Raw genomic sequence first — 15,326 nt, forward strand, 5'->3', positions numbered from 1 at the left:
CTGGGAATACCGTTTGGTATTTTAGTAAGACTTAATATCATCGTTGAACAACCCATTCCTGATGAACAGGCACCACCCAAAAGGTGTCACTAGTGTAGCAACAAAGATCCCTGACTGGCTTCTCAGTTCTCACCCACACACAGACACCCAACACCACTGATCTAGCAGTGATGAGTGTGTTTTAACTCTACTGAACACCACCCAGGCGTCTCGCTGTAGGACAGTGTTTTAATGATTAATTTGTTTTACGTGAGTTGTCACACAATGTAAAAATAAGAATAGCTGCTAAAATAACCACAACAGGAGAGAATAAGTACAAGTAGATGAAAAGGACATACAATACTGCAGCAAGAATAAAATAATACATGAATCACTTCTAAGTAACAGTCTTGCAGATTTCAGTGATTTAAATGCATTTACCATTGTGTGTTATGAGTAATCCTCATGTACTGTACCTACCAGAAGTACTTGCCCACTTGAGTTTTATTCTTGTAAACGACTACACCCACTGGGGTCAGACCCAGGAAGTATTCTGAGTGACTCTCACCCTGGAATGGCATGTCAACAATGAAGGAATGAAGGAAAGTAGTATTTTTGTAACAAGGTCATTCAATGGGAGTTAAAGGGATATTTCACTTTAAAAAAAAGATTGGTCATTTTATCATCTAGCCTACTCAGGCTTTTGTAAGCCCCCCAGACAGTTTTTAAGTTGCTTGATTCAGTATTTAGATATTTGATATTCATTTTATCAGACACGCCCCCTTCCTATACAAACCCATTATAACTTCAAACTCCATGTTAGAATTCATCAAAAACACCCGTCCTTGGTTCTGGTGATTTTTCCTGCCCTCCTAATACGTGAGGGGGCCGTGTTCTTTCGATTACTTTTTTTAAATTTTTTATTTATTTTTATATATAAAAAATAAATGAAAAAGGTTATTGAAAAAACCTTTTTCACGTATTAGAAGGACAATATCAGTCACCATAACCGAGGACGGGTGTTTCCGATTAATCTAACATGTTTAAAATTGAGTTTGAAGTTACAATGGGTTTGTATTGTAACTGGGCGTGTCTGATAAAATGAATATCAAATATCTAAATACTGAATCAAGCAACTTAAAAACTGTCCGGGGTGATCAAAAAAGCCTGAATAGGCGATAAAATGACCCAATTCTTTTTTTAAAGTGAAATATCCCTTTATGCAGCTCTAAATCGTATTCACGGTACTCACAAAAACAGGGTGTAGGTCCACTCCATACATGTCTAGAGGTTTAGCCAGGGAAAGGTAACTATTTTCTGCCTCTGATGGGACTAGACCACTGTGGACAGAGAGAGACAGAGGACGGAGGAGGAAGAGAAAATAGAATTCAAGATTTTCACAATCATTTCGAGGTGTCATGCCCTTGGTTGCCTTGTAGGCCTTCACCAATGTTTTGTACTGTGTGTGAGCAACCGGAAGCCAATGTAGGGAACAAAAAAATGGGGGATATTATGTACTGCAGCATTCTGGATCATTTGGAGGGACTTCAGTGCGCATGCTGCCGGGATGCCAATAAGGATCCCTCCTTATGTCCTCCTTATGTCCTTAGGCCTATAAAAGGAACTGGGTCTTAGAGTTAACTTATCGCTCCGGAGCCCGGATTTTACTGAGTACAACTAGACCTCACACTCTACATATCTTCTCTCTTTTCCTCTCATTCTATCCATTTCACTATCCCTCTACCAAACTCATCTCCAATCTACCCTTTTCTTCCACTATCTCACTTATTTTCCTACCTTGCACTCTATACCCTGTGTTCTGTTCTCTCTCTCTCTCTCTCTCTCTCTCTCTCTCTCTCTCTCTCTCTCTCTCTCTCTCTCTCTCTCTCTCTCTCTCTCTCTCTCTTTCTTCATCTTGCATTTGTTTTGCAACATTCCAATCATTCCATCTTGGTAAATGATTTACCATCCATTAGTTTGGCTTCTGTTTTCTTGACAGTTAAACTGACGTGAGGTTTGCTCACAACTCCATCACTTTTAATAGTGCTTCTTTTAAGCGAAGGCTGAAGGACTGACGATTATTAGGTTGATGCTTGGTTGGACACACGCACGCATGCATGCTCGCATGCTCGCACACGCGCGTGCGCACGCGCACACACACACACACACACACACACACACACACACACACACACAGACACACAATATAACAAATGAAAATATGTGACCTGCTCTATCAAAACCAGTCAAATGTCACTAAAACACATTGCGGAAAAAAAGAGATGTATGTTGATTTCTGCCAGAATTGTTTATGATTATGATTGCAGATGAGAAATATATGCATGAAGTCATGTAACCACTAGATGGTAGTCTTTTACAAGTTGGCCATTGTCTTTAAAGTAGCTGTTTAATATGTCAAGTATACAAAGGTCAAATTGCTTATGTTTATTTTTACAGTGTTTTTAAGTACATCTGGATGGATTATTATTATACACATATTGGTGTTCAAGCCAACCTATTTAAAGATTTGCACAATCAGAGGCTAAGCTTGCACCCATAACAGTGCCATGTCTGGACGAATGAATATTTCCATACAAAAGTTGTTTTTTGTCAAAACAATTTCAGACTCCAACCCTAGATCATTGACTACTTGTCTACTGTAGGTGCACCTGTATAACATATATATAGGGTGACTTATCATCCTGCATGTCTCACTGCACTTTGGAAAGAACATTTGCACTTTTGCACTCTTTGAACCATTGGTCTGTACAGCTCTGTAATGTATCAAATCCAGACTCTAGATTTAACTCCTTTTTTGTTCTCGTTGTGTAAATCTTCCCTGTTGCACTTAACATTTTCCTTTACTACCACACCAGAGAAGAAGACAAACAAAGGACATGTTTTAAGGTGCAGCTTAGCCAATGATATACTTTAAGGCCATATTAATCAGGCTACATTGTCACTATATTCCACAGTCCATTTTATGCTGTACAAGGTGAATTACCATGACAGACATTGGAGTTCCCAATTCTATCCGGTTCTAGTTCTGTGGTGTATAGCATGGCACTAAAACCACCACGGTTAGAGGTTCCAATCCTACTTGGCTGGCCCACTAACAAAATAAGCAATCAAGAGTCAAGACACTATAAGCATTAAAGCATTGTCTGTATGTCAGCATACTGAAATATTATGTTACTATGTTAATTTCATAATCCTTCTTTGCTGAAATAGAAGACAGAAATCAGAATATAGAAAGTTGAGGGAAATCCAGAGGTAATTAACACATAAAAACATTTCAAAAACGTTAAAAAAAGTATTTTACATTGATTCTCTAACTCAAAACTCAAACCTTAACATGCACGCACGCACGCATGCATGCAAGCATGCATGCATGCGCGCGCGCCCACCCACACACACACACACACACACACACACACACCGTGGCATGTGGGGATGAGCTAACCACAAAAACATGCTAAATGTCAAAAGTTAGTCATTGATATCTTATACGCCTCGCTCCACTCTATTGCACTCTCTCTCTTTCTCTACTCTCTTCGCCCCTGGCTAGTATGACTGCAGTGTTACTACAACATATCTATGTCTGTTTGACTGAATCACACCACTACGGCCACAACCGTCTTAACATAGTGTGTCATTGAATGACCAGCTTTCGTTTTGATCAATTTAATCTTTCTCTATTTTAAACTAGACTGTAAAGTCCTGAGTGTTCATATAACTTTGATAGTAGTGTAAAAATGCACCTGTAAGAGCTATTTTCCACTATCAGGAAAAATATAATTGATACTCAGGATTTTGTGTTATCTTCCACAGTAGCTAGCTTAGTCTGATGTTATGTTCTATAATGAGTGTAATGTGAGTCATTTCTGTAAAAGGCCTTTGTTGGTAGTCCAACAAAGTTGGTAGTAGCTAAATAAGTGTTCAATTGCTTCCTATGGGGCTGCCAAGGCACCGCAAACCACAGAAGATCCCCTGTGTACTTGACAATGAAGTGGTTTCCACGTTTTAAATAGAATTTGGCTGCTGCTGCCAACTTACGTGAGTGTCTTGTGGATTTCCTCAATACCGTCTTCTAGCGCTGCCTTCTGGTCCGGGACAAATCTGTATTCTGAAACGTAGCCTACTGTGTTTTTAGATGGATCGTAGTCACCCAACTCCGCTGAAAACACAAATATACAGGACATTTTATCATTATTGTAATACAGTAAATAATCATAAATAATAATTATGTTATACTTCGTAGTAGTGAAGTAGCGAAGTGAAAGTAGAAAAAATAGCCATATCGCGACTTGCCTGAATGCTGAACTTCAAACATTTTGTCAACATTTTGGTCAAAACGGGTATAATGTATGTGTATAAATATACTTCTACTATCAGCCACAGGGAGCTGCCCAGTACAACCACAGACTTCTACTGTTGACTACAGGGATCTGCCCAGTATGACCACAGTACTCTACTTTAGGTCACTGGAAGATACCTAGTTATTAGTAATATTTACTCCTCAGTAGCTGCAGATCAGTGATAGGTTCACTGAATGTCATTCAAAAAGCCCAAGCTTATTAAAAAAATCACACCCAGTGTGAAGAGAGTGGTGCCTTTCATGAGTTCATTTCATTAGTTACTTATTACAGACTTTGATGACTTCAAAGTATTTTTACTCATTTTAAATACTTTAAAATGTTTTTACTGATTTTTACGTGTTTTTACTCATTTTAACATATTTTAAGTATTTTTACTCATTTTAAGTATTTTTACTCATTTTAAGTATTTTTTACTCAGTTTAGGGACTTTAAAGTATCTTTACTAATATTTAAGTATTTTTACTCATTTTAAGTATTTTTACTCAAAAGTGTGTGTGTGTGTGTGTGTGTGTGTGTGTGTGTGTGTGTGTGTGTGTGTGTGTGTGTGTGTGTGTGTGTATAATTAGTGTAACTGGTTGCATCTTTGTGTTGCAATCAGCCTCAGCTGTTGAGGCTGTGCTCAACGGACACCCAGACAAAGTCACTCCTTGGAGTGGCTAGCACCACTCAATAAAAACTTAAAATTGAGCAGACAGAATGCATATTCACACCATGGCCATTTTGCTCTTAAATTATACTCTGGGGTGTTACTTACATTGTAATACTAGGGCTGCCAGCCTGGCGGCAACCTCAAAAGGGCACGGCAGCCTCCCCTGTAAAACATCCTGTTTCACCTGAAGAAAAAACTGATACCTGGACAGAGAAACATATCAAGCAATCAGTAAATCAGTGCATCGTTTGAACAGTGCATCAGCCACTGTCATTCATTTTAGTAGCATGCCTAAATTATGACTCATACAACACTCCAGCATGCTGACAATAGCAGATCTACAAGTTGTGAGCAGCAGAGCTTACATAAATCATGCTGCAGTGTGACTTGAATTACTCTTACTACTTACCTGGTGATTTCCTCTTTTAGCTTGCAGGGGTCTTCTGCATAAAACTTAACTCCAAAATATAATGTATATGGTGGCCCTGCTGAAATATAGATATACAATATAGGGAGAACTTGAGCAGAGGCTAAATTGCGTTTTGACTCTGACGACAACAACAACGACAACAACTCAATCCAAACACAGGATAATACTGTACATGTATCAATAGAAGAGAAGGCAGACATACAACTACAACCACCACAGTTGAGTTAGTTATAATGTATTCAAGGCAACTCTCCTACCGGATCAATTCCGGCGTGCTCAACTCAAGGGGAGTCTTGAGGAATAGTCTCTTATAATTTAACTGGGTGCAGATTCTTGAAGATATACAATGAATGGATTATCCACACTCTCTCTATATATAGTTATAATGTATTAACATCCTCTACCATAACCATACAGATTGGTCCAAATAAAAATGTATTCACAAACAAACGTTATGGCATGACGTTTTTTTTAGCATTAAATACATAATGCTAACTGAACATAATATCGCAAATATAGCTAATATAGCTTACTGTTAAGCAAACAAAAAACACACAGCCTACTTACTGCTAATGAGATCTCTGTGTTCAGCAAGTGTTTTCCAGGGATCCAGCCAATACTGTTAAAAAATAGAAACAATACAACTTAATCTTTATAGTAATGTTGTTCAATAGCAATAGCAATATCAGTATAATGTAGTAACCAGTTCATATATAACTAGAAAAAGGACAAACAGACGGGCATAGACAATGAAAGATACAGTAGATTGTAAGATAATTGAAAAGATTTACAGGGGTCGAACTAAGTGATTTTTAGCATGACTTGTGTATGTATGTGTATATACTGTGTGTATATATATATATATATATATATATATATATATATATATATATATATACACTTGAGTAAATATAACTTGTTACTACCAACCTCTGCCATTACATTAGGATGTCATGGTAAAAGACTATTACAACTGGACATGGACAATTTCAGGCATGATTGTATCTATGCTAGCATGTCTATATGTACAGTATGTATGCGTGTATACCTAATTAAGTATTTATCATGTGTTGGCTTCTTCTGTGTATAAGTGTGCACATGAGTGTGTGTGTGTGTGTGTGTGTGTGTGTGTGTGTGTGTGTGTGTGTGTGTGTGTGCGTGCGTGCGTGCGTGCGTGCGTGCGTGCGTGCGTGCGTGCGTGTGTGCGTGTGTGTGTGTACTGATGTTGCCATGCCTACCTTCACACAATCATAAATCAGTGCTTGGTTAGTAGCTTGGTTGACAGACATTATCCAGAAGGCATTGCAACATTACCCAACCCATGTCATTGTGACAGGATTCTTAATAAAGTTTTATGGGCACACAGATTTACCCTCCAAATGTTGATCAGCCCTGTGTGTGTGTGTGTGTGTGTGTGTGTGTGTGTGTGTGTGTGTGTGTGTGTGTGTGTGTGTGTGTGTGTGTGTGTGTGTGTGTGTGTGTGTGTGTGGTATGTGGTGTGATGGTATCTTCACTCACTGTTTGATGATGCCGATCACAGTACCTCAGACCAAAGTAATCACTTTCCACAACGTTGATATGGGTGAAAACCAAATCCAACAATGCTGAGCCCTTAGATGATTTCTATCGAGGGGAGAGAGGAGAGGGTATTAATGTATATTACTAGCTTGATTGATACATCTGTGTGCAAATGGGAAGTACTCTCTCCCCATTCTCAAGAGCTACCACTGTACCCTTGAGCAAGGCACTCCACGCGCATGCACGCATGCACGCACGCACACACGCACACCACGCGCCTGAGAGTACCAGGCAGTTCCCAGGTGTTCCTGTAAAAGAGCCTACTGTACAAACAATAAATTAATTCAAAAGAAGTACCACAGCCTTCTATTGTTGATGATGATGATGATGATGCTGTTCAACAGGAATGGCAAGCATTCACTGAGAGTCCAATTTATTATTTTCCACACACTGGCACACTTTGCCATGTCTTTAAGCTTCAGACTAAAGCCAGACCCATTGGCTGGCATAGGTCTGTAAAGAAGTACACTTTATTGGCTTATCAGATATTGGAAATCGATAATTTATGACAATCGTATTGGTCTCAAAAACCCTATATCAGCTAAGCTGTAATTGATACCATTTAATCTTGCATAATGTTTCTCTATAAATACTTGTGCGGTTTGAAAGACGTCATTTGGAGACAGAAGGCTACTAGAATGAACTTGTTCATGTAGGAAGGGGCTGCTGTAGAAAAACTCATGGAACTGCATGACAGTTGTTTTCTTTGCATTAGCTGACTGTTTATTTGTGGATTTCTGGTTATATATCAGTGGGTTTCATAACTTGTGGGCTTGAAACATGATAAACCCTATTGTTCCCTGGTGCCTCGAAACGAGAAGGTGTTAAACACAACATTCTGGGTTAGTCCCAGTCTTTTTCATCCCTAAAAAGCAATTATCTGTATTGCAATTGTGATTCAATCCTGCAATACATTCTCTACAAATTAACCATGAAAGCAACGTCTGTACTCCACCCCTTCTCTACCTCAGGGTGAAAAAATCAAAACAACTCTCAGCGCTTTGTTTGGATAACAGATAATTGTGCAGAAGGTTTTCATTTCAAAACATGGTGTCATTTTCCTTTTCAATTTAAATGTATTGGTGTTGTAAAGGACAGCATAATAGTGTGTGTGTGTGTGTGTGTGTGTGTGTGTGTGTGTGTGTGTGTGTGTGTGTGTGTGTGTGTGTGTGTGTGTGTGTGTGTGTGTGTGTGTGTGTGTGTGTGTGTGTGTGTGTGTGTGTGTGTGTGTGTGTGTGTGTGTGTGCACGCATATACATGCATGTGTTTGTGTGCGTGTCTTTGAAATTAACATGTCAAGATTTGACAAGACAGCTGGATTTTATTGGTGAAATAGGAACATGGGGAGCGCTCAGCGCTGTGAGTGCAGAGAAATGGACCGAACAAGGTAAACCAACCTTGGTAGCGCCACTTGTAAACCAGCATCCTACCTGACACTAAGGTCTAAATGTATCAATGGAAGAGTAGGGATAGATTAAAGTTAAATTATATATTATAAGTTTCAGATTGCAGCTTTAAATTACATTAATTAAAGGTAGGGTAAGTGATATTTTTGGGTTTGGGTATTTTTTTTTGTTAAAAGGTTAAAGTACTATATTCTGATAGTAATCATTGCTACAAAGAGTTTGCTCGGTCACAGGGGTCTCTCCAGCTCTTTAGTAAACAGAATATAGTACAGTTTCAGGTAGGTGACAACATTTAAGCCAATCAGGAGAGAGCACTGAAAATGCATTTTCTGTTTAATTAAAGGGATATTTCACTTTCAAAAAAACGTTGGGTCATTTTATCGTCTACTCAGGCTTTTGTCAGCCCCCCAGACCGTTTTTAAGTTGCTTGATTTAGTATTTAGATATTTGATAATCATTTTATCAGACACGCCCCCTTCCTATACAAACCCATTATAACTTCAAACTCAATTTTTAGATTCATCAAAAACACCCGTCCTTGTTTCCCTGCCCTCCTAATACGTGAGGGGGCCGTGTTTTTTCGATTACTTTCTTCATTTATTTTATTTACATTTTTTATTGTATTTAATTTTTTCATTTTCCAAAAAAGAATATTAAAAATAAATGAAAAAAGTTATCGAAAAAACACGGCCCCCTCGCGTATTAGGAGGGCAGGGTGAGTCACCAGAACCAAGGACGTATGTTTTTGATGAATCTAACATGTTAAAAATGGAGTTTGAAGTTATAATGGGTTTGTATAGGAAGGGGGCGTATCTGATAAAATGAATATCAAATATCTAAATACTGAATCAACAACTTAAAAACGGTCTGGGGGGCTGACAAAAGCCTGAGTAGATGATAAAATGACCAAAAGTTTTTTTGAAAGTGAAATATCCCTTTAAGAGCTGGAGAGACATGGGAGACTCTTTTTACTGAACAAACACTCTATAGCAATGAGTACTATCAGAATATAGAGCTATTTAACACTTATTTTAACCAAAGTAAATCACTTACCCTACCTTTCAATTCAATATTCTTTCTCCTCTTTTGTTTCTGTCTCTCCCTTTGTTGTCTCTCTACACACAGTATGTCCTTCCTTACAGGACTGAGTAATCGCCTGTTAAAGTATGCGTCATGCTTTGTGCGTGTCTGTCTGTGTGTGTATTTGCCCTCCAGCCCTGTTTAAGTGTGTGTTTTACTGTTTATTGTGTCACTGTTTCTGTGTGTGTTTTCAGCTCCTTTTTTTCCCTAGTTTTTCTGTTGACATCTCCATCAATCTCATGGGAGACATGCAACCCTGGGACCGGCTAGCATGCTGACCCTGAACGAGTCCATTTGGTTACATAATTGTATGCTTTCAGAGTTAAATTAACAGTATGTTAATACTGCAACTGCAGTCTACAGAAATGGTTCTCAACCTGTGGGTCAGGACCAAGCCCCCAGAGTTGCTGAGAAACATTGAAGCTGCCACCCCAGTGGCCAAAGCTGGAACTGCAGGCGGGGAGAAATACATGCACGCGCAAAACATGCTGAGAGATATTTATATTTATACATATAAATATGTAAACATATTATACATACATACATATGAATTTACATATAAATATGCATCTCGAGTGTATTTAATAAATATCTCGCGTTCAATCCTTGACACACGGGCTGCCGTAGAACGCAAAAAGGACACTAGTGCGCATGCTCATAACTCTATGGGGATACAAAATCGAACCAATAATTCTACTTCCGGCAGGTTTCCGGGTGCTTCAAAACGCCACTGAGCACATTCATTGAAATGATAGCTGGGGGCGGGGCAATCCGCCCTCTAGTTATATTATACCTCTATGGTCAGGACCCCCAGGGGGGTCCCCACATGATTTGGGGGGGGGGGTCCCCAGATTTAAGGACTTGTAAGACCTTTTTAATAAAAAAGAAAAGAAAAGAAAAAGACCATTTCTGCACCAAAAGTAATCAACAAACTATACTATAAAACATTGGACAAATTGTCAAATAATATAAGAAAGAGGCACAAAGATCTACATTCTACAAGTAGAATGTAGATCTGCTATTTTCGCAATATTTATCTGTGGAACGGAGTCAAACTAAATGGGGGGTCCCCAGTTCAAATATGACTATTTTGGGGGGTCACGGCCTGAAAAGGTTGAGAACCACTGGTCTACATTGTTATGTTTCATCAGAAAGCAGCCCCACATTTTCTATTTCTACCAAACCCCCTCCCTCCCTCCCTCCCTCTTTCTCTCCCCCACTACACTGCATTCCTCCTCTATCTATAGCTGATAAAAGTATTCTGCGTGCTAGGGAGGAGACAGAGACGATAACAACCACAGGAAAGGAGGAGAGAGGAGAGGAAGGGATGAGAAAGAGGAAGAAAGAGGAGAGGAAATGAGAAGAGACAGATGGGAGGACGTGATACCTGTATAAATATATTCTATCAAAAAGCACCTTGGCAGCACCATGCCTTATCCACACTGCACAATGCACCATGCCTTATCCACACTGCACAATGCACCATGCCTTATCCACACTGCACAATGCACCGGTGAACTGTGGACTATCACAAGGCCGTCCGAGTCAAAAGAAAATATAAAACAAAACAAAACAAACTCACTACAACACATTCTGTGTCTTATTGACTAAGACAAGTTAGAGATGGCAGAATATATACAGTATGTCTTTGAAAAGAGGTTGTATACAACCTCTTTTCTGAAATATAAATATCATATATATATATATGATATATATATATATGATATGATATGATGATGAGAGGAGAGGAGAGGAGAGGAGAGGAGAGGAGAGGAGAGGAGAGGAGAGGAGAGGAGAGGAGAGGAGAGGAGAGGAGAGGAGAGGTTACTTTCTCTGTGACAGATGGTCAGGCTGGTAACAATGTGATGACCTTACAGTGTTACCATGGGAACTGTGGGCGTGGCAGAGGGACAACAACTCATAGATACACAGGCTTTATACACACACACACACACACGCACACACACACACACACACACACACACACACACACACACACACACACACACACACACACACACACACACACACACACACACACACACACACACACACACACACACACACACACACACACACACACACACACACACACACACACACAATAGATGAGATTATATCTTGCTGTCTTGCTGATATATGAATAAAATGTAGTCATGCAAAGACGTGCACGCATGCACACGTGCACACACACACACACACACACACACACACACACACACACACACACACACACACACACACACACACACACACACACACACACACACACACACACACACACACACACAGGGGGATTGTCAAGGACACTCAGGTCAAAGATTAGATTAGTGGCAAAGAAAAAAACAAGTGTAGAAAAGAGCTATAATGGATTTCTTGGCGGCAGTTTCATCATGATAAGTAGGGAGGAAAGTAACTGAATATTGAACACCTCAACTTACTATACACAAGTACATTTACTGAGCATTGTACTTGTACAATTAGATACATTAGAATTGCTAAGCAGCTTGGCAGCTCCTTTAACTGATGGACCCCCTAGGATATTAAAACGTAAAGTAAAAAGTACCACCCTCTCTCCTACTTTTATTAACAATAAGTGCAAATTCCTAGATTGTCAGAATTACAAATAACTGTTATAAAGCAGTTTAACCCATTAAGACCTGGAACGCATCTGTGTCACTTTAGATTTCTTTGGCTATTCAAAAATAGCAGATGTGCCGCGCTATGAGCTTGTAGATCTGCTATTTTTGAAAAATCTTGAAAAAAAATGTGTTTAATTTTTCCAAAAACTGTTAGGATTTAGATTTTTTTAAAGAATCGCCTCAGGTCTTAATGGGTTAACCCATTTTGGGCGGGAAACCATATTTGTAACTATACCTTTCAGGACGGGAACCCCTTTTGGGGTTCTTGTTGCTATGTACAGTGTATAGCAACATACAAGTGTTGTAATTTTTTGAATAAATATTTGAAGTTTCCTAAGCTATAGAAAGTGCCTGCATTGCAGTGACTGTTAAATTTAGCTTCCTGCTGACTTTAGGAATAATTCATAATGGTAGAAATAATTCATAACCCAGCCTCGTTAAATAATACATCAGAGTGTAGCTTTTGATCTTCAAATTGGGAAAAGAAAATGCTGTTTGCAGAATTATAAGCCTTATAAAAACATTTCGCCCTTAAAAGTCAACCCTCTATGCTACAAAAAATATATTTTATGCTACCTTGATCTCCAAATGATGTTAACTTGTTCCTAACATTAAGGTGGATTATGGGCAAAACAACTCATTTTATGGGTTGCAAGCACTGAATCTCTTCAAGCATACAACATCAACCCCATAATTGCTATCAAAGTGTTGGAACATGTAATAACAGTAAAATGACAGAAGAGGAAGTAATTCAGAAGTTCAAAATTGAAGACACAGAATTTAAATGTTCACAGTATTTAAGTGCCTTTTCAAACAAACAGAGTTTGGGGCATGCTTAGACAAACTTTTCCTCTCACCTTTGTCCGTCACCCTCTCTCTCTCTCTCTCTCTCTCTCTCTCTCTCTCTCTCTCTCTCTCTCTCTCGCTCTCTCTCCCTCCCACTCTCCTTCCTCCTCTCTCTCTCTCTCTCTCGCTCCCTCCCTCCCTCCCACTCTCCATCCTCCTCTTTCTCCCTCCCTTCCATCTCTGGCTTTTTCGCTTATGCTTGTCCTACTTTCGCTCTTTGCTCTGTAATAATTTCTACTCCTTGCACCAAGACAATACCTTACCCTACGGCTAACAGTAAATCTGGAAATCTTAACATTCCACTCCTAAGCCCTGGGTTTGTGCGTGCGTGCGTGCGTGCGTGCGTGCGTGCGTGCGTGCGTGCGTGCGTGCGTGCGTGCGTGCGTGCGTGCGTGCGTGCGTGCGTGCGTGCGTGCGTGCGTGCGTGCGTGCGTGCGTGCGTGCGTGCGTGCGTGCGTGCGTGCGTGCGTGCGTGCGTGCGTGCGTGGTATGTCTGCTCAAAGAGATTGTGAATACTGTGTTCACAATATAATTTTCAGAAAGATACGAGTGATACAGGAAAGAAAGAAAGAAAGAAAGAAAGAAAGAAAGAAAGAAAGAAAGAAAGAAAGAAAGAAAGAAAGAAAGAAAGAAAGAAAGAAAGAAAGAAAGAAAGAAAGTTAGGGAAGGGGTTGTGCCAGTCTCCAAATGTGGATCCATAAATCACAGAAGAGAGAGAGAAAGAGAGAGAGAGCGAGCGAGAGAGAGAGAGAGAGAGAGAGAGAGAGAGAGAGAAAGAGAGAAATGAATGTATTGTATTTGCTGACAATAGGTGATGTTCAAATTAAAGTTGCCTTGTTTCCTATAGACTAAATCTGTTGTTTTTGCAAGCGGAGGTATGACTATAGATTTAAAATTATTTTTAAGAGAAGGCTGTGGAATAATTAGAGTAGAATTATACCGTATGCCTTATGATACGTTCTGACCATCTAAATATCATAGAGTCAGGGTCCAGATGCCACACAGACCTGGTATCTATTGTTTAGGGTACAGCTTGGTCCCGTGACACAAGCAATTTCCTCTCTTATTTTTAACTAGGCTCTCTCCCTATTTCCCCCCCAGAACCACTGTACCACACCCCTGAATGTTTAACCCATTAATATCTAAAACTATGTTGTTCCAGAGATCCCCAAAAGCAAAGATTTTAGTTACAAAAGTTCGCTTTAAAAATATATATATTCAAAGATTTGCACAAATTTTCAAGATTTTTTTAAATAGCAGATCTACAAGCTCATAGCGCGTGATAATGCACTAATTGGTACATGTATTCATGAGGTAATTGTGTATCCCCCGAAACCATGACGACTAATTTGACCTTTGGTCGAAATAAATAACTCAATTTTGACCCCGAAATGTAGTTACTGGACTTAGGCTTTGTAGTCCATTAGCAAGATGGACAGAGGGGGGAGAGAGAAGGGGGGGGTGAAAACAAAGAGAGGGGAGGAAAGACAGCTATTGTGCGGTCAGAGGAAGTGCGTTGGAACACACATGGGGAGGGGGAGGTGGTTGTCACGGAAATAACATTTGACCCCCTTATCTAAAAAAAAACTGCCAAGAAAAACTATCAATCCTCACAATGCTCCCATCGTTCACCCTGACACTATCGACTGTGACATTTGACCTACGAATGAGTGTCACTGTCTGTGTGCCATTTGAATGACATCAACTCTATAAACAAGTTTTATAAGTACATTTATATTTGCGGTTTTTAAACCGGTTGGATTACCCAGATCTACTCTCTCTCTCAACACACCAACATGCACACAGGAACACAACATGTGTATTTAACTCTGACCGTGTAATAAGTGGATACTTAGGGTCAAATTAACGATTAACTCCAGATTTGTTGACGTTGAGCGCACAAACACACACACGCATGCGTCCACGCGTCACACACACACACACACACACACACACACACACACACACACACACACACACACACACACACACACACACACACACACACACACACACACAGTACACGTCTGTCTCTTGCTCTGTCATACTTTCTCCTTTGCACTTAGTTCTTATCCTCGCTTCTCCCTGCATGTGTCCCTCCAAACTGTTTCCTTGTTTTTTGTCCTCTCTCTCATGTCTCTCTCTCTCATGTCTGTCTCTCTCTCTCTCTCTCTCTCTCTCTCTCTCTCTCTCTCTCTCTCTCTCTCTCTTTTCTCTCTCTCTCTCTCTCTCTCTCTCTCTCTCTCTCTCTCTCTCTCTCTTCTCTCTCTCTCTCTCTCTCTCTCTCTCTCTCTCTCCTCTCCCTCTGTGAAAGGTTGGGAGCTAAAAGGTTTGAGT

General features: G+C 39.8%; 1 protein-coding gene across 2 annotated transcripts in view; it reads right to left on the reverse strand.

Annotated features, from left to right (window-relative positions):
* The window catches only part of epb41l4a (erythrocyte membrane protein band 4.1 like 4A), a 32,876-nt gene that overhangs the window by 12,821 nt on the left and 4,729 nt on the right, over positions 1 to 15,326 (reverse strand). For both annotated transcript variants that reach the window (XM_080436984.1, XM_080436983.1), the window contains exons 2-8: positions 6,956 to 7,060; positions 6,005 to 6,056; positions 5,417 to 5,495; positions 5,113 to 5,210; positions 4,036 to 4,156; positions 1,232 to 1,319; positions 460 to 548 (exon numbers count right to left, since the gene is read on the reverse strand). In XM_080436984.1, the coding sequence (XP_080293110.1) occupies positions 460 to 548; positions 1,232 to 1,319; positions 4,036 to 4,156; positions 5,113 to 5,210; positions 5,417 to 5,495; positions 6,005 to 6,056; positions 6,956 to 7,060 (632 nt within the window). The remainder of the gene's footprint in view (positions 1 to 459; positions 549 to 1,231; positions 1,320 to 4,035; positions 4,157 to 5,112; positions 5,211 to 5,416; positions 5,496 to 6,004; positions 6,057 to 6,955; positions 7,061 to 15,326) is intronic.

The sequence above is a fragment of the Gymnoscopelus braueri genome, assembly GCF_963280865.1.
Source record: "Gymnoscopelus braueri genome assembly, chromosome: 1".
Classification (NCBI taxonomy): Eukaryota; Metazoa; Chordata; class Actinopteri; order Myctophiformes; family Myctophidae; genus Gymnoscopelus; species Gymnoscopelus braueri.